General features: G+C 45.7%; 7 protein-coding genes across 7 annotated transcripts; 5 read left to right on the top strand and 2 right to left on the bottom strand.

Moving 5' to 3' along the window:
- Positions 1–90: 90 nt before the first annotated feature.
- On the bottom strand, positions 91–1,564 carry V1516DRAFT_672591 (nucleotide-diphospho-sugar transferase). The gene is made up of 2 exons (XM_066921773.1): positions 1,296–1,564; positions 91–1,201 (listed from the first exon to the last, which is right to left on the bottom strand). Exons 1-2 carry the CDS (start codon positions 1,374–1,376, stop codon positions 188–190), a joined length of 1,095 nt encoding a protein of 364 aa, XP_066777888.1. The 5' UTR covers positions 1,377–1,564; the 3' UTR covers positions 91–187.
- A 1,766-nt stretch (positions 1,565–3,330) lies between these two features.
- Positions 3,331–4,233, top strand: V1516DRAFT_695175 (60S ribosomal protein eL24; the record flags this gene model as incomplete). Its single annotated transcript, XM_066923979.1, has 2 exons — positions 3,331–3,381; positions 3,817–4,233. The coding sequence occupies 2 exons, from the start codon at positions 3,331–3,333 to the stop codon at positions 4,231–4,233; spliced, it is 468 nt and encodes a 155-aa protein (XP_066777887.1).
- Positions 4,234–5,156: 923 nt separating this feature from the next.
- Positions 5,157–7,139, top strand: V1516DRAFT_622694 (uncharacterized protein; the record flags this gene model as incomplete). The annotated part of the gene is made up of 1 exon (XM_066919591.1): positions 5,157–7,139. The coding sequence occupies one exon, from the start codon at positions 5,157–5,159 to the stop codon at positions 7,137–7,139; it is 1,983 nt and encodes a 660-aa protein (XP_066777886.1).
- Positions 7,140–9,836: 2,697 nt separating this feature from the next.
- On the top strand, positions 9,837–11,782 carry V1516DRAFT_245850 (uncharacterized protein). The gene is made up of 2 exons (XM_066918794.1): positions 9,837–10,738; positions 10,799–11,782. The coding sequence occupies exons 1-2, from the start codon at positions 10,262–10,264 to the stop codon at positions 11,486–11,488; spliced, it is 1,167 nt and encodes a 388-aa protein (XP_066777885.1). The 5' UTR covers positions 9,837–10,261; the 3' UTR covers positions 11,489–11,782.
- A 189-nt stretch (positions 11,783–11,971) lies between these two features.
- Positions 11,972–14,044, top strand: V1516DRAFT_672576 (uncharacterized protein). The gene is made up of 2 exons (XM_066921772.1): positions 11,972–12,465; positions 13,180–14,044. Exons 1-2 carry the CDS (start codon positions 12,076–12,078, stop codon positions 13,744–13,746), a joined length of 957 nt encoding a protein of 318 aa, XP_066777884.1. The 5' UTR covers positions 11,972–12,075; the 3' UTR covers positions 13,747–14,044.
- Positions 14,045–14,913: 869 nt separating this feature from the next.
- V1516DRAFT_684692 (uncharacterized protein) lies at positions 14,914–15,522 on the top strand (the record flags this gene model as incomplete). The annotated part of the gene is made up of 2 exons (XM_066923577.1): positions 14,914–15,170; positions 15,234–15,522. The coding sequence occupies 2 exons, from the start codon at positions 14,914–14,916 to the stop codon at positions 15,520–15,522; spliced, it is 546 nt and encodes a 181-aa protein (XP_066777883.1).
- Positions 15,523–15,535: 13 nt separating this feature from the next.
- Positions 15,536–17,231, bottom strand: V1516DRAFT_672570 (uncharacterized protein). Its single transcript, XM_066921771.1, has one exon. The coding sequence runs from the start codon at positions 17,067–17,069 to the stop codon at positions 15,720–15,722; it is 1,350 nt and encodes a 449-aa protein (XP_066777882.1). The 5' UTR covers positions 17,070–17,231; the 3' UTR covers positions 15,536–15,719.
- Positions 17,232–17,258: the final 27 nt, after the last annotated feature.

Raw genomic sequence — 17,258 nt, 5'->3', positions numbered from 1 at the left:
ATAAAGTGATCGTCAAAACGTGAACGCGTCAAAAGCGGAGCCCCGCCGTTTGACCCCTCCCTTTGATCACTCTATTAGATCATACGGCAAATTGAACACAAATAAATATATTAGCAACCCATTAATTTATAACTACACCAAAAATACCCGAGATATAGAGACACGTAATAAAAGTAAATCAATTAGTTTACATGATGATAGCAGGATGCTCAATATTGGAAGTGATAGTCTTGTGGGGTAGAACAGAGCCACCATTGACGTAGACCTCATCAGCAACAGTGACATCCTCACCGAGAACGGTGACACCCTCAAGACGCGCCCAGCGACCAACAGTCGAGTTCCAGCCGATGATGGACGATTTGACCCAGGCGTGGTCCTTAACCGTCGAGCCCTGAAGAACGACACATCTCTGGAGGCGAACACCATCACCAATGACTACATTGGGTCCAATGGTCACATTGGGACCAATACGGCAATCCTTGCCAACTTTAGCAGACGGATCAATGAGAACATTTCCTCCGTGCACATAGTCAGCAGTAGTAGGAGCAAGAAGTTCCGGCTTGTTTTTTGTAAGAGACGAAAGGTAGAGACAGGTGCCAGAAAGGAAATCCTTGGGCTGTCCAACATCCATCCAGTAACCCTCGAGATCGAAAGAGTAAAGCTGAGCATCCTTAGAAAGAGCGGGGAAAGTCTCTTTTTCAATTGAGGTAGGGCGGAGCTCAATGCGGTCGACAACAGAGGGGTTAAGAATGTAGATACCAGCGTTAATACGGTTACCGACAAACTCAACTGGCTTCTCGACGAATCGATCGATCTGGCCGATTGTGTTGGGCTTATGGACAATAACACCGTATTTCGAAGGCTCCTCAACCTTAGTTGCCACAATTGTAGCTTCACCGCCGTGCGAGCGGTGGAACTCAGCGAGCTGCTGGAAAGGGTAGTCACAGATGATGTCGGAGTTGAGAACGAAGAAAGGAGAATCATCCTTTTGCAAAACGTCTTTGGCAAGACGAAGAGGACCTGCCGTTCCAAGAGGCTCGGTCTCAACGGAAAAGGTGATAGAAATGTTGTACATCTCCTCATATTTCTTAAGAGCGGAGACCATAACCTCAGGTCGGTAGTTAACAGCAAGAACAATATCTGTGACACCAGCGGCAGCAAGAGCCTCGACCTGATGGAGAATCATGGGCTTGTTGCCAAACTATCAGAGTCATTGTTAGTAAAAAAAAGCGCGTTCTTACTTCAACGGATCTCAAAAAAAACGCGTCCAAATCTACGCGTCTTAGAAAACTTACCTCGACAAGAGGCTTAGGAAGAGTAAGAGTCAAAGGACGGAGACGGGTGCCGTAGCCACCAACGAGAATTAAGGCCTTCATGATGAACTGTGGAAAAAATCAAACTAAAATTAAAAAAAATAACTTATGAAACGACTGTGGTGAAGTGGAAGCTCGTCAAAGAAAGAAGTGCGAGAACTGAGAAGAGGACAGGTTCGAGTAAGATATATTTATATGGCACTGAGCTCTGGAGAGAAGTATTTTCCGCAAGCGGCGGTTGTGTGCGCTAATTGGCCGCTGAACGGTCTGTGCTGCTGCGGCGGAGGGTGCAGCAGCAGCAGCCAGGCAACAGTTTGGGCAGCGGCAGCAAGCAGCAGCAGCGGCAACCGCAGCAGAAAGGGGGTGGAACTGGGTCTGGTATGGAGAAGATGGTTGGATAAAAATCGGATTTGGATCAAAAAATGTAACTAAAATTTATCTTTAAGAGTTAAACCAGAATTTACGTAATTATGTAGATCTGTTGCTAGATTCGAGAGCTATACTGTGTTCTTAAAGCGGCCCTAAAGCGTTGTTAAGCAGCGGATGGGAAACGATACAGTCTTCTTCTGGCTAAGCAGTTAGAAGGCGAATGCCACTCTCTCCGTTAGTCCCAACGCTACCTATCAAACGCTATGAGGTGGAAGAATTTAAAACGGATTAGCTGGCTAGTGCAGTTTTGGTAGAGCAGTTAAGACACGAAGCAAGCAGTACTCAGCAACTGGGAAATGACGGCAAACCGAAACTTCAATAGAAACAGCAGTGCTCGTCGGCCAATTATGAGTGCATCCCGAGAAGCAGCCAGCTTCGATCCTATTGCGGCCGACTGCAACAGAGGCACTGATCTTTCAAGCTTTCGAGAGTACATTCACTCGAATATGAAGCGAACTCCGGATTCGAGAAATTGACGCTATCAGGGGCAGCAAGAAGCAGTCTGGTAATGCGAACATCTGGAGCAAGCACTCCCGGCAAAGTAAGTTTTCATAGTAGTAGCTTCGACCATGACCTAGCTAGGCTCTATTTACAAATTATTTAGTGGGCACGTCTCATAATCTGACAGTAACTCGTCTAATCGCGGAAACCGGTTGAGATGAGAATCAGATTGCAGCCTTACGGTAGACGTAAAAGCAGTGAAGTCGACCGAGAGAGATCACCCAGTTATTCGCTCAGGAGCCGATCGGCAACGGGGCGTGGCCTCGTTCTCTCGCACTATTGAATCCTGGATCCATAAACTCATGATTGTGGTAGCACGTCCTCCGTCTCCCGTAGCTTGCTGTCGCTCAGTCGTAGTTGCTATATCTTGCATGCAGTGAGAGCTTTTTTGCTTTGTTATTTCTCCTTATTCTATTCGCAAGTTCGATGTCAGCTCAAGCTCTTGCGGGAGGTTTCTCCGTCTACGACTAGGTTGAGAGCATCATGTTTTAATCATACGTAGCCACAAATTGTATACTTCCTAATCTCGCCGGCCTCTGGTTAATTTTCGAATTCATTTCTGTTTCTCTTTGCTTCCCGACTCATATCCCTTCTCCTTATTTTCCCTTGCACCATCTTCTGCGTAACTTGTCTGGCTTTCACCGCCTTACAACTACTTCCTCAGCCCATCTTCGGCATCGCCTTCCATAACCTCAAACCCTGCTCCATAGATGGACGCCGCACTCTCCAGACGCTCGCAAGTGCGGTACGGCTAATGCAGCACCCCTTGCCCCTTTCATGAACCTAACTCTAACTATGCAATCATACGGGTTTAGTGTTCAATGTAGGGTAAGATGAAAAACCCTATGGCAGTCACAGTAACTTCTTGAGCAGACCAAGCAGCGTTCAAGGTATTAATCTGGTATCCCAAACGCAGTAAATTTGGACTTGTAAACTCCGCTCTGGTCGAACCATTATATCCAATCCCGTGACAATATTCACACTCGCCAGGTCGCAATTCAACATCTAAATTGTAATCTTGTCTCGTCAACTTGAATTCGATCTTCTGTAATCAGTCGTTCAGAACTATCGTTAATAATCATCAAAAATGAGAACCGAAATCGACTCTTTCTCTGGCAACAGAATTTACCCCGGCAGGGTATGTTATTGTATTTGGTCAGTCGAGTTGGTATGGATGGAGGACGCGAAGTTTGGCAGTGGAAGCAAATATGGGAGACTCTTCAATCGGAGGAGGTTTTATGGCAAATATGGGAATAGACATGTGCATTTACGAGAATTTCGCAGTATGATTATGTTGTCTGGAACCCAATAATTTGTCAAGTTTTACAGTTGTAAGAGTTCTAGTCAGATCCGCCCAAGTGAAGAGCTTTCTATCAATTTCTCGACACAAGGATTTTGAAATTTCACGACATCGATGAACCACAGACCTTATGTGATTAGTCTGTTTCGGATTTTTTTCATCAGTCATAGTATTCTTATCTCTTATTTGCTTTCATCGTCAGTTCCGTGCTGCTTCTTTTCAACAACTTCCTAACCGATTTAGACTGCTTTCTACAGTTATTAACTTATTTAGGGTAAACTTTTCGTCCGTGGTGACTCTAAGGTCTTCCGTTTTGTTGCCTCAAAGAGCGCATCGTTATTCATGCAGCGCAAGAATCCCCGAAGAATTTCGTGGACTGTTCTTTTCCGCAGAATGCACAAGAAGGGTATCACCGAGGAAGTTTCCAAGAAGCGTTCGCGCCGTACCGTCAAGCACCAGCGTGCCATTGTTGGTGCATCGCTTGAACTCATCAAGGAGCGTCGTTCGATCCGCCCGGAGGCCCGTAAGGCTGCTCGCACTGAGTCCATCGCCGCCGCCAAGGAGAAGAAGAAAGAGCTTGCAAAGAAGAAAGCTGAGAAAGCCAAGACAGCTGCTCCTTCTGGTGGTGCTAAGTTCTCTAAGCAGCAGCTTAAGGGAGCTGCTCCCAAGGTCACGGCCCGATCCCGCTAAATTAGTTATGCGAGAGAGGTCGTTGTGCTTTACCAAGTAATAAAAATAAAATGGAATTTCGGGTGGTTTTCTTACTAGAAAAATTGATTCAAAGTGGTTCTCTACGTTGTATTTCGGGTACATCTTTATTTTGTGTCTTTATTCTACAGTTTTGCCTCTTTACACCTAGTCCGCTTGACAATGTATCATAATCATTTATCATGAATTCTGTAGAGGGTCTTAGTCTCAGTGTGTGCTTTAACATATATTTTGATCTGCTCTACATAGTAGAGCTTCCGAGTTTCGTATATGGTATCGTTGAGAGTAAACTTCCATAAATTATTGATGCCAACGCAACTGGACATGCCTATAGCGCGCCAGCCTCACGTGTTATCACGCGGACTCTATAGTCACAATATCGCTTTCTGTTTGCGGAATGTCTCCGATTGCACCGCCAAAGATTGTCTTTTAGTAATTGTTCTAAAACCTTTCAGATTGAAATCACTTAAGATTAGAGTGATATTGTTTGAATATCTGGCTGGGGAAAAGGCTTGCTCTAGCTTCTTGTTGACCCAACAAATATCCCAAAAAGTGCACCCAACGCCACACAGCTAAGGTAGCAAGATTTGTTATCCTCGATATACAGGAGCTCTATCTTCTGTCTTGTCGTCATATATAACGATTCAGACTCTAGAGATATTGTATGCTTATAGATGGTTGCACCACAGTTGGCAGAACTGTCGTCAGTAGCTCCTATAAATATTTCTTCTGACGACGATTCTGCTTCAGTGGTGACCCTCCCGACTAGCAGCGATGATTCTAATCCATTCAGCGTGAATCTGTCGAACTCTTCGTCGTCTTGGACAGGGTCTTTTTTATCGTCTTCTGCATTCAGTGGAAAGACCTTAACCAAGTCTACTTTATCAAATTTCAAAGGAGATGCTATGTCGGATAACTATATTCCGCAGATATCTCAATTGGGTGGATTTCCAAGACTCTCCAGTATCCGACTGCCAGACTTTTTCCCGAGGTGGTTCATGGCGTCCGTGAACACAGACATTGCTGACGAGGTCACGGACAGTGCTAACGGAGCCGGGACTTCTGGATCAGAACATGCTTCTATTCGTCCCTTGACCTCCTCCACGTCGTCCAATTCACTTTGGACGTTTTTACATCGCATGCAGAATCCAGACGAGCCGCTCCCGGATTCAGAAGATGGACGTTCTTCTCACGAGGAAGCGAATGACGATAGTGACGATGTTTTATTTCGTCTGGCCAGTAGTGCATCTTCATCTCCTTCTTCTTCCGTTCCGAAATCTTCATTTTTTGCTGGTTCTCCGCTTTCGTCTTGGCGGGCTCCTACTTTTTCGTTTCCTCGGCATCTAGCTAATTATCTTTTCCCCAACATTGACGAGGACGAGGATTTAGATTCAGGCAATGGCACAGATACCTCACGTGGAAGACGTCTCGACAGTTTATCCAACGATATGGATAAGAGATCTTCTTCTATGGGTGATCCTGCACAGCTAAGGCAAAGCATGCGACGACGACGTGCGCGTCGTCGGAGGAGGCAGAAACAGCAGCAATTACAAGAGCAGCTTGCGGCAGAGCAAGCCAATGGTGCTGATGATCCTGGAACGGCGGCTGCAGCCGCGGATATTGGAGTTGACGTTGTATTGAGCGAAGAAAAGGAACGTGAATTACGTCAAAAAATCAAGGAGATTCAGGATTTAGAGATTGCAGAACGTGAAAAGGCGGTTAGAATGCATGCGGTGATGACAGAAGAATATTACCGCTTACGTGGAGGTACAGAAGGTGCTGGCACTACAGATAGCGAGGCTGAAGATTCTGAACTAGACGACGATTTATATGATGAGGAAGAAGCAGGTTTAACGGCCGAAGACAAGAAAGATACTTGGTACGACGAAGAGACCGGTGTTCGGGGGTGCAAGCATTATCAGCGGGGTGTAAAGCTAATGTGTTCGCAATGCTCCCAGTGGTATCCGTGTCGATTTTGCCATGACGAAGTCGAGACATCACACAAGCTGATCAGGTACGAGACTGTGAATATGCTTTGTATGAGCTGTCTTTTGCCGCAGCCAGCAGCGCAGTTTTGTAGCGGTTGCAATGTCAGAGTGTCTCGGTATTACTGTGAAATATGCAAGTTATGGGACGATGATCCGACGAAGTCGATTTATCATTGCGCAGACTGTGGGATATGTCGCATCGGCGAAGGCCTAGGGAAAGATTTCTTTCATTGCAAAACATGCAACGTATGCATGTCTATTGCGCTGGAAAATTCGCATCGTTGCATCGAGCACGTTACGGAATGTAACTGTCCTATATGCGGAGAGTATATGTTCACAAGTACGGAGACGGTAGTATTCATGCGATGTGGACACTCAATCCACCAAAGCTGTTTTTATGAGCATACTCGGAATTCTTACAAGTGTCCTACGTGTGCACGGTCGGTCGTAAACATGGAATCTCAGTTTCGATTACTAGACCGAGAGATCGAGCGCCAAGTTCTTCCGGAGCCGTATTCACATTGGCGGAGCGTGATTTCGTGTAACGATTGTTCGGCCAAATGCAATGTTCCGTTTCACTTTCTCGGTCTTCGATGTGACATGTGCAAGTCCTATAACACCGCCCTGATAAAACTGATAAAACCGGAGGAAGGTACAGATGCAGCGTCTATTCCGTTTGACGATGACCCTGAGGCCAGAGCCGAGGCCGAGCGATTGTTTGAGCAACAAATTGAGCTTGAACTTGAACGTCAAGCGCGCGAAATCGATGGCGATGAAGCAGATAATCATGGAGAAGGTACTGGTAACCTATTTCCTATTAATGCCGCTGCGCGCCAGCTCGAGCGGTTATCGATGCGAGTACGAACAGCTAGTGCGAGTCCAGCCAGAATTCGATGGTAATAAAATCATCCAAATTTGAGATTTGCCACTTGAGTGCAGATGAGTTGTGGTTTACATACCGCGTGCCGAAGTTTATCCGCTGGTGGTTTAGTGGAATGAATATCCCAATATATGAAATCCGACAATGAGATAGGGCAATTGATGGCAAAGACAAATTTCTTTGGGAAGAGAGGGGATAAGTTTTGGGCGAAACCTCAAAATCTGAGCGCTAGATTGCCAAAAGGAGGAAGATGTCTGTTTTGTTTGATATGTGAATGTGTGCTCGGGCATTATAGAGAGTTACGGAGGTGTACTTGGATGATCGGGTATAGAAGATAAATCCCTGATTGGGAACTGTGTTTTGTCATGTCATCCGATCAGCGACATATATGTGGATCGAAAAGGAAATCCGAAATATTTTGAAAGGCTTTAATTTTGAAGTTCTATTTGAGCTGGGTTATGCTATAATGTTCAGTTTAAATGAGGTTGTTTTCCTTCTGTGTTGGTTTTTTTATGATTTATTTCTCGATTAATTGTTCATGGTGGCGTTAGTTATTCATTGTTGCTGGATGGGTTTGTGACAAGGTTAAATAAATGAGTATATGTAAACATCTTATTATGTAAGTAGGTACTTGCCGCAAGACAGGACGTTTTGGTGGAGTGCTGGCACTTCTTTTTTGTTTTTTTGTTCTTGTTTTTTATGCGAAAGTTTCTTGTGCAAAAATAAATAAAACAGGTTCAATAGCGTCACGCTGCATTTGGACGGGTTGAGCTGTCTGCTGGAAGGACAGAAATAGCTGGAATTATGCGCGTAACCCTCTCTGTTTCAGACAGAAGAAAGAGATCGGCAAGTACTATTACCAAACCGTCAGGATAAGAGCCACGAAGCAAATAAGGGAAGAACCGAAAAGTCCAAGCGAATGGGGTAGTATTCTAGAACTCGTGCTAAGTTGCGCCGTCAGACCTTTGGTTTCTCTACTTGGACTCTCTGAGATGGGGAAGTGGAGGTGAAGCAGGCAGAGAAGGGGACCCCTGAGATGAGAAGGGTCGGCAAATTGCATGCAAGGAAGATTGCATAATAGCATTCCGTAGAAGATGGAAATAAGCCAAATCAAGCATAAAGAAACAAGGATGGCTAATGTAGGATCTACGCGGAGAAATGGATGTGAGGACAACGGAGCAAGACGAGATCAGAAGCAACATAAAAAAGGTGGCATGGTGTGATCACGAAAGGTGCATCGACTTTAGATGCTGTTTTAGGAAATATGAAAAGATGGATTAGAAGTTATTTGCAGCTGGATTTCAGGGTCTTCGACTTGTTTTCTGTTACGATCAGACAGACAGATATCGATCACATATTTCTTAACCATGGAGGTATATTTTCTTTGGTTTGACGTTTTGACACTACTGAGTAACAGCGAAATAAATATCACGGAAAAGAAAACATAGTGGCGGGGTCACTAAAACATCTCAGCCAGAGAAAATCCATTGCGAATAGCCTGATAATGCAGAGACCGGTGACCGGTGTCAGTTTACTCCGGAGTACAGCTCTTGTCGTCTGTAGGGCAGACTAGTACCAGCCTTTCTCTCAGAACGTTTTTGTTAGTGTTCTGACAATGGGAATTCTCCCAGAACAGAACAGAATCGAGATGAGCGCCGATTCTGTGGGCTCGTCAGCGATACGCAATTTGATATGACGAAAGAATTATGACAACACAATATATGTATGGAAGCGTATTATATGCAGAACATGGCTATAGTGATATGTAGAAGGCCCAGGATTGTGATATTAACTCTTCTCCTCCAGCGCAGATAAAAAACAGCCTCCCCAGAAAGTCCGTCTTTAATCAGTACCGTGGCAGTGGCAGAACTGCGGTGAACGAGGGGCAATGGGCCACCCGCCAATCTATCCCAACCAAACCTGTTAGCCGCCGTCAGGTCATCAGGACAGCCGCATTTCGGTACGAGCTGGAAAGGGCTCCCCCGCAGAGAAGCTGGATGCAGGGCAAGATCACGGAGTAGGACGGCAGGGCCAGGCAGTTCTTTGTGTCTATGCCTATCGTAGACGCTGTTCTTGCGGTGATTATATGGACATTCTAGGACGGTTTTAATTTGAAATGTTCGCAAAATTGAACGGACAAGACCTGAGTAAAATAGAGGTGTGGCCGCCAACCGTCTGAGGACCGCAAATAGACGGAAAACTGGGAAAATACGCAGAAACGTGATCCTGATACAGACATTAATTAAATGGTCGCTGCAGCACCACATGTCGATCAGACAGTGTTCCCTCATAGCTGAACTTGGGGCAGTGGAAGTTCGCTAAGTATCATGTCGCCACCTTTACCGAGAAATCTGGAAACACACACACCTCACTCCAGCAGCAGGAGGTGGTGGCTGGGGCCTTCCTAGTCAGCTTTTGTAGAAGTGCATTGGTGAATGAAAGGTACCGCTGGACGAGCACCAGCAGCAGTAAGCGAACCAAGACGAGACACTGGCCAAAGTAAGAGCGTTCCTCTATTCAAAGGTGGCAAGATGTACAGATCTCAAATAGAAGACACTTGGACAACGCGCACTGTCGTCGTGTACCTGTGTGTCCACAGCTTTTGACATGCTACTCTAGCTCTAGTTCCAGCTCTAGCTCACCTCTTTTGATTATGTTCCTATCGTTCGAGCCGATCGAGCACTTCAATGCCAGACCTGCCTCGCAAGCGCTTGCTACCGAGATCAATCCGGCTAGAACAAGAACTGGAAAAATGAACGAAAACACATGCACTAGCTAAGTAACTTTGTTTGTGCTCGCAGGTCCTGACAGAAGTCTACTCAGACCTACATCGGCGGTACCTGACCGTCATGTTTATGTACTTTGTCTTTGTGCGGACACGAGCGCGCGCGCGCTCTCTCTCTCTCTCCCCGTCATTAGAACCCGACAATTCTCGAATGTGAAAGTCCGCAGGGAAGATCTATATTACGCTCGAGATTTGGGGCGGTCCTGGCCAGAGTCTACAATCTCCATAATCCTAGTCGTAGTTATATATGAACCGGAGTTCGCCTTTGGATCGGCACTTGCACTATAATCATACTACACCAAGTCCAAATTCTTTCCACGCTCTCGGGCATCTCCCTCTCTATCCACTGCGATAATCATGGATATTATAAAGATGATCGACGCTGTCACCCCTCCTCAGCTCTCTCCTACCGTCTCCTGTTCCTCGTCGGCCAGCGTAGCATCTACTCTGTCGACCGGATCAGCAACAAGCACTTCTTCATTGCTGCCTAATGACAGTCCTCTAGCGTCCGGTCTGCAGACCCAGTCAGCCATGTTTCTGCTTTCAGACCAGTTGTCGACCACATTCTCGCCCTCAGTTCGTAAACGACCTCCGCGCAAGCTCCCTCGCAAGTTCATTTGCTCATGGCGGAATTGCCCGCGAGCTTTCACCCGTCGCTCGGATTTACAAAGACACTATCGGATCCACACCCAAGAGCGTCCGTATGCATGTACGCACGCCCCGTGTCAGAAACGATTTATACAACGATCTGCCCTTACAGTTCATGAGCGCACTCATACCGGAGAAAAACCGCACATATGTCCGCATGAAACCTGTGGCAAGCGCTTTTCCGACGTAAGTTGGTTTGTTTGATGTAGAATGTCATGTCCAGCTTACTGAACGCTTTTGGTTTAGTCTTCTAGTTTGGCACGACATCGGCGAGTTCATGTTCTTCGGGACAATATGTCTGCAAATAAGAGCGAGTCCCTGCACAATACGAACAGCCCGGTGACCTACAGCGAATACAGATATTTAACGCTGCCCGAACAGCATGAGCTCCGAGAAGACGTTTCCCAGATCCGAACACCTGACATATATAACTTGAAAAGATATCAAGAATCGGTAGCAATGCACGATGACCAACAAGGGCTGACCACGAGTTCATATACTGCCGCACCATCTTTAGCCCCGATCAAGGACAGTTTGGACTACCAGTATATGCCCGCAGTCTTTCCTCGGCAAGTATACGGCTACTATAATCCACCTGCACCCCAGCAACAACAAATTCAGCTACCACAACAACAGCAGCAGCAACAACAGCAACAACAACAGCAACAACAACAACAGCAACAGCAACAACAGCAACAGCAACAACAGCAACAGCAGCAAATTTACGGTCATGTAGAAACCCTGGCCGATATGAGCCGGTTTTATGGCCAAATATACACAGATCCATCAGTTTCATCAACACTTCCAACAACACTTCCAACACTTCCGTCACATGTGCCAGTCACCTACGATTCGTCTGCGTATTTCTACAGTGCAGCAGGACAACGACTATCAGCACCGTCAGCCATCGGCTATACCCATCATGAGCAACAATAGGACCAAAGTCTGTAAATGAACAAACAACTATACCCAAGTACGAGGACAAAGCTGTCTTGCGAGCAAACCAGTAACTTACCGGCGGGCCGAACGGCCAGCCAGCGGGCTGGCTGGCTGACTTACTGGCGCAACAGTTGGATGCCGATCACTTTTCTTCTAAGAAGCAACACGAGGTGGCAAATAACTACCAACGATGCTAGAGCAGAGATTTTCATAGAAACGCAGATGTAAACAGCGAATACTATCTATGTCATTTATTTAGTCATCTACTTCATGCTGATTAAACTTGAAACACTATTGTTTTGTGGGTCCAGTGACGTAGATTATCTTCCCGCAGATAGATTGGTTGTCAGTACAAAGGGCGCTATTCCAGTTGCTCGGGCAGTACAAACACCCGCAAAGCTTACTTTTGAAACCCCCAGTTTTGTAAGAGCGAGAGGATATTTAAAACTAGCAACTTATAACAACTTCTTGGACTCTGCAGGTCATCATTTGTCGATTTTTATTTATCTTGCTTAGATTTTTGTCAATTTTGTCAAATTTTCTGTCCATCTCCCCCTTCACCTTTCCAACATTATAACGCAGCCATGTCTGCTACAGAAGGAGTCGTTATTCTGGGCATTCCGCTCAACTATATCATCGCTGCCTTCCTTGCCGCGTCTCCCGTCACGTCTTATGTCGACCAAATGTTCTTCGTCTGGAGGCGGAAGTCGTCGGACGGCTATGCGCTCGATACTTGTGGCCTATTAATGCTCGTCTCGACGCTACGGATATACTACTGGCTCGGCCGTGATCTCGAGCTCGCGATCTTTCTTCAGTCATGTACTATGCTGGGTGTTCAGCTCATCTACCTCAAAATGGCTCTCATGTATATGCCTGCTGCCTGGCGCCGCAAGTCGGGAATGGAGGACGTCTTTATTCCATTCCATCGACCTCTATCGTTCTGGCAGTGGAAGTCTGACTGGAAGTTCTACATTGTAAGTTGATTTTCTCTTTGTGTTGTTTTGATCATCTTCTCTCGTTCGTCACTTGCTTTTGCGGTTCTCTTGATTCGCCTCTTTCTGCATCCGCACACGCCCATCGCCATCGCCCATCGCGCGACCGTGAGCCCAAACCCTTATCGCCATCAAATTAAAGTTTTTGGTCTCTAGGTTTGGGATTCGTCTTACCGTCACGGCGGCCGCCCGCCTTTTTCTCTACCCGGGAGAAGAGAGCAATAGCTGGTCGGTCATTTTGCGAGTAATTAACTGGTCCTTTCTATGTGTGTTTTTGTTTTGATGTCCCCTTGATTGATTTGTCTCAGACGGTTAATGTGGAGATTGTTTAAAACAGGACTTCCGATATCTGCATATCTGGGACCAGTTCTGACTAGTGAAATTGCTTATCATCTACACACCAGACTTGAGCTGCTTGCTGATGTTGTCTTGTTTGGCTGCGGCGGTGGAGCAGGCTTTTATTTCTGGCCCTGTCTATGCACGATTCATTTCTACCCGCCGCCGCAATAGTTTGGACGGGTGGAGCGTCAGCTCGTGTTGTTGTGATCCGGCCAAGATGAGAGCAACGCACGTGAGTACATGGCGTATATGGCTTTACTGTTCAAGTGAATTGTTACTGGCAGTTACTGTGGATAAACACAGCAATGGACAACGGAAGAGAAGATGATAGCTTGAATTGGAGCTAACCTATTCCAGTGTATTGCATTATTTATGGGAGTTATAGGGATCTTCCATCTATTACTGCGTTCGTTTGACACATGGTTTCAGATCATTGCGAGAACTGCAGTAGCCCTTGAGGCGATATTACCGCTTCCGCAGTTGATGTTGAACTATACCCGGCACTCGCTATCCGGATTCCGGTTTACGTTGCTATTTGCATGGGTGTCGTCTGACGCCGTCAAGACCATCAACTATTTCATTGACGGCAGCGACTACTACTACCAAATTGGTGGCATGAGCCAGACAATATTAGATTTTGGTATTCTGGCGCAGTATCTATATTACTGGCGCCAGGCCCGACTACAGAAGAAGAAGGAGGCTGAGACGATCCTGGAGATCGAGGCGCTGATGCCTAAGAATACTAGGACCGAGACCGAGAGCACGGGGCTTTTAGAAGATGCTGCGCAGATAGACCCAGAGCAGGCGGAGCAAGAACATGGACAGCAGGTCCAAGATGATGAACAGACTGCAGCAGTCGTAGTTCCGATCGAAAAGGATGAGGAGACTGCGGCGCACGCTAGACATGCGGAGACAATTGTTTAGACAGGTAGTGATATATTTTGTGTGCGGGGAGAACAGGTTCATAGACTGTGTGGATTATAATGCTTATAGACTTTGCTTTTTGTTGTTATGTTTTTGCCTTTTATTATATTGGTATGAGGAGGTAAAGGTATCTATTCATGTTAGAATTCTATTTGTACATACATTTATGGGTTTGAAGGTCATGTTATAATATTTTTTACGAGTTTGATATGGTGTCTTGGTTTGCTTTTTGAGGGTTGTTGTTATTGTGCTGTAGATATAAGATCATAGTTGTGAATAGATGCTAGTTGATATTCAATTTTGTTGGTAAGAAATTTTAGATTTCTGTTTCATTCACGAAAGCATGAATCCATTAGTTCTGTTTTACTAATTTAATGTGGAAACAGTGGTTCAGTAGATGTAGATCACGCTAGCATGGCTCACTCAGCAAAGGCAGCTGTATACAGTACCGCCGATTTTTAGCGTCTGGTAGAATCTAACTTTTCTGTGAAGTACGGTAAATTACATGACTTCCTTTAGCTGAATTTTCTGGTAGCGTATCAATTGACTAACATAATTTGCTATTCAAAAGCGTTTTTACGGATAAAATTGGACCTTACTGTGTTCTATTTGTTGTGATTGACCTTCACAATAACATGCTGTTAAGGTAACTCAAGCAAAAGTGTTTTTGTATGATCTCAGTGTGTTTCCCTGACATTGTTCTTATGAGAAGGTTATCGTATTCAGCTGTGCTGGCAGGTTCTTGACCTTGTACAGCCTATGTACAAAGGGGTGACAACAGTACAATACCACAATAGGCATTGGATGCGACCAAATTAACTTTGACTAAGATTATCTTAAATTTTTTTCAGACAAGCTCAATGATGTAGTGACTCTAACTTCGACTGACAACAAAAGAGAACAGGCGCAAAAAAATACTGATAGTAGTAAGTTATGATACGTGAATCAGTCATATTGGTCGAAATAATTTCCACATTCGCTCAAATAATTTTTTTATCAAGTTTACAAATAGTTCTGAAAGAAAGTGTGAGGATTCTATAAATGTTTAAAACGTACTTTCAGAAATAATGTCATTCAAAGTCTAGTCTCCCAGCAAGTCAGGAACGGAGATCGCGTAGAAGGAGATAATTGACTTCTCCAATTTATACACCACACCAGCATTTAAAAATGCCCGACACAGCGACATCATTATACCGTCAGCTCTACAAAGGCTTATTTTCTGTAATCCCGCACCGCCAACCGCAAAAACGGATAGTTATCCAGTTCTTGCGTGCCAGCTTCCAAGACAAACAAGTACATTATGACCCTGACCGGTTCGCAAATACGATGTACTTGATCTGGCTTGCGCAGGATCGCAAGTCGCTAGAGAACCGGTTTATTAGGTCACTTGTACTTTTGGCCTATTGGCGGAATCGACGATCATCGTAAGTTCGGCAATCATTGGGTGCATTTTGTGAATTGTGAATTAATGATATTTGGAATTGCAGACACCCGTACCATCAGACAAACTCAGAAGCAAGGAAATTGCAAAATGAAATGATGTTTTCGTCGTTCGAAGGGCTAGACCAAACAATGTCACTGCTGGCACAATCCCTAGATGTGTATTTACCTACTTCCGCAGGACAGTATAATGAGTCATTATTAGACTTCGAGCATCAAAATGATCTTGCTAAAAATTGGAGTAAAGAATTCGATGAAGAGCAGGAGGAAATTTTGGAGGAAGATTTAGATCAGGATTTATATAGGGATTCGAACAATAATTTAAAAGAGATTTAGAAGCTGAAAATTATAAAATACGACGATTAAAAATAATATTAAACTGACAACTTTTCTAAACAAGCTTCGTCGAAACGCCAACATCCTCAGGTAACTTGAAGCATTATAAGCAACAAGCTGTGAATCAAAATGCAAAACTGCATCAAATGCACCCACTTTTCCAAAATTAAAAATATCGAACAACAACATCCAAAATATCAAAACTTGAGCACGCTGGAGACCGGCTCACTCATGCCCACGTATAATCCATGTTCTTCAATATACCGGATGACGGAATTAGGGAGAAGATATTGCACTGACATTCCTCGACGGATGAATAACCGCACTTTCGTAGAGGAAATATCGTTGTAAATCAATTGCTTGATGACAAGAACATTGTGCCGGTGTTCGTACATTATGTCATGCGACAGTAAAAACGAGCGCACATCGGATCCAGTCCGCTCCACTATCAAACATCCGTACCGGCCCAAAATATGATGCAAATCGTCATCAGCCCAAACATTTGGATCACCCATCGACTCTATTAAATCTCCGCCGGCAAGAAGCAGAATTTTCACTGGACGAGTGTCGCCAGACTTCGTTTTTATCCCGCCGCGCTTGACGTTGATCTCGTAATTGAAATGATCTAGCACTACCGCTGTCCTCTGATACGTCGGCTGCAGCGACTCCCAGGCATCAACCATAAGCCATGATGAGGTACGCTCACAGGCCAACTCGCACATTCGAACACGATGTTTAGCAGAGGCCAGCCCGGGCTTACGATAGTTGTCGGACACAGGCGAGTAATACCCACCGACAACCTCATACTTGTTCATTTCTCGAATCGTGTCGATAGCCATCTCAAACATCCGCAAATGCAGATATGTGATTGGAGAAAAGGACCCACATGCTACAATGACGAGAGGCTGCATAGCCGCGTCCTGAAGCACGTCTGCTAGTCGATGGGTCGGGAACTGGTACGACGACAAGTCGCGCGCCTGACGTGAGATTCCATGTGGTATTTCCTCGAGATCCGCGGACTGGGTTGGCGTTCGGTTGGCAGAGAGCGAGTAGGGGGGAAAATCAGTCTCTAAGGCTCTACGTTTGCCATTCGCGGGGCCAGGGACAATTGGCGGAGGATGAATTGAGGGATGGTGGACGGGCGGAGGCATTTCTGCGGCGGAGGAGGAAGAGGATGAAGTCGAAGGAGCAGTAGCAGAGGACGTCGAGGACGACAGTACAGGTTGCTCTGGATTCGAAACGGAATCGGTCATTTTAGCGCAAGAAAGGGCCAGCAAGGGATTCGTTGGCAGAGGCGGATAAGTTCGGGGTAGACTTTTCTGGGGATTTGATTGTGACTGGGAAGAAGACGACGAGGCGGCGGCGGCGGTGCAAGTGGAAGAGGAAATGAGAGAAGTAGCCGAAGACGACGATGACGACGACGGAGGAGGAAATGAGGAAACAAACGTGGCCGAAGGCGATTGTGCAGACGACGGTGCGCTTGACAGTGAAGAGGACAGAGACGAGCGCTTCAAAGGCGCGAAATCAGGCGCAAACCGAGGGTCCATGAATAACCAGAAAATTAGAAGTAGACCAGACACACAGAGAGGCCTGAGTGGGGGAGACCGGAGCGGCGGTGGTTCTTCTGGTTACAGGATTACGGCCGGAGGAACGAGGAGGAGAGGAAGTGGATGAAGAGCTCTGCTATTGCCGACTGCTGTTACTATTACGGAGAACTACAATAGTCATGGGCCAGG

This window comes from Lipomyces oligophaga (assembly GCF_038497815.1).
Source record: "Lipomyces oligophaga strain CBS 7107 unplaced genomic scaffold V1516scaffold_3, whole genome shotgun sequence".
Lineage (NCBI taxonomy): Eukaryota > Fungi > Ascomycota > Lipomycetes > Lipomycetales > Lipomycetaceae > Lipomyces > [Lipomyces] oligophaga.
The sequence above is the reverse complement of the archived record's forward strand: the minus strand, read 5'-3'. Positions and strand labels throughout refer to the sequence as shown.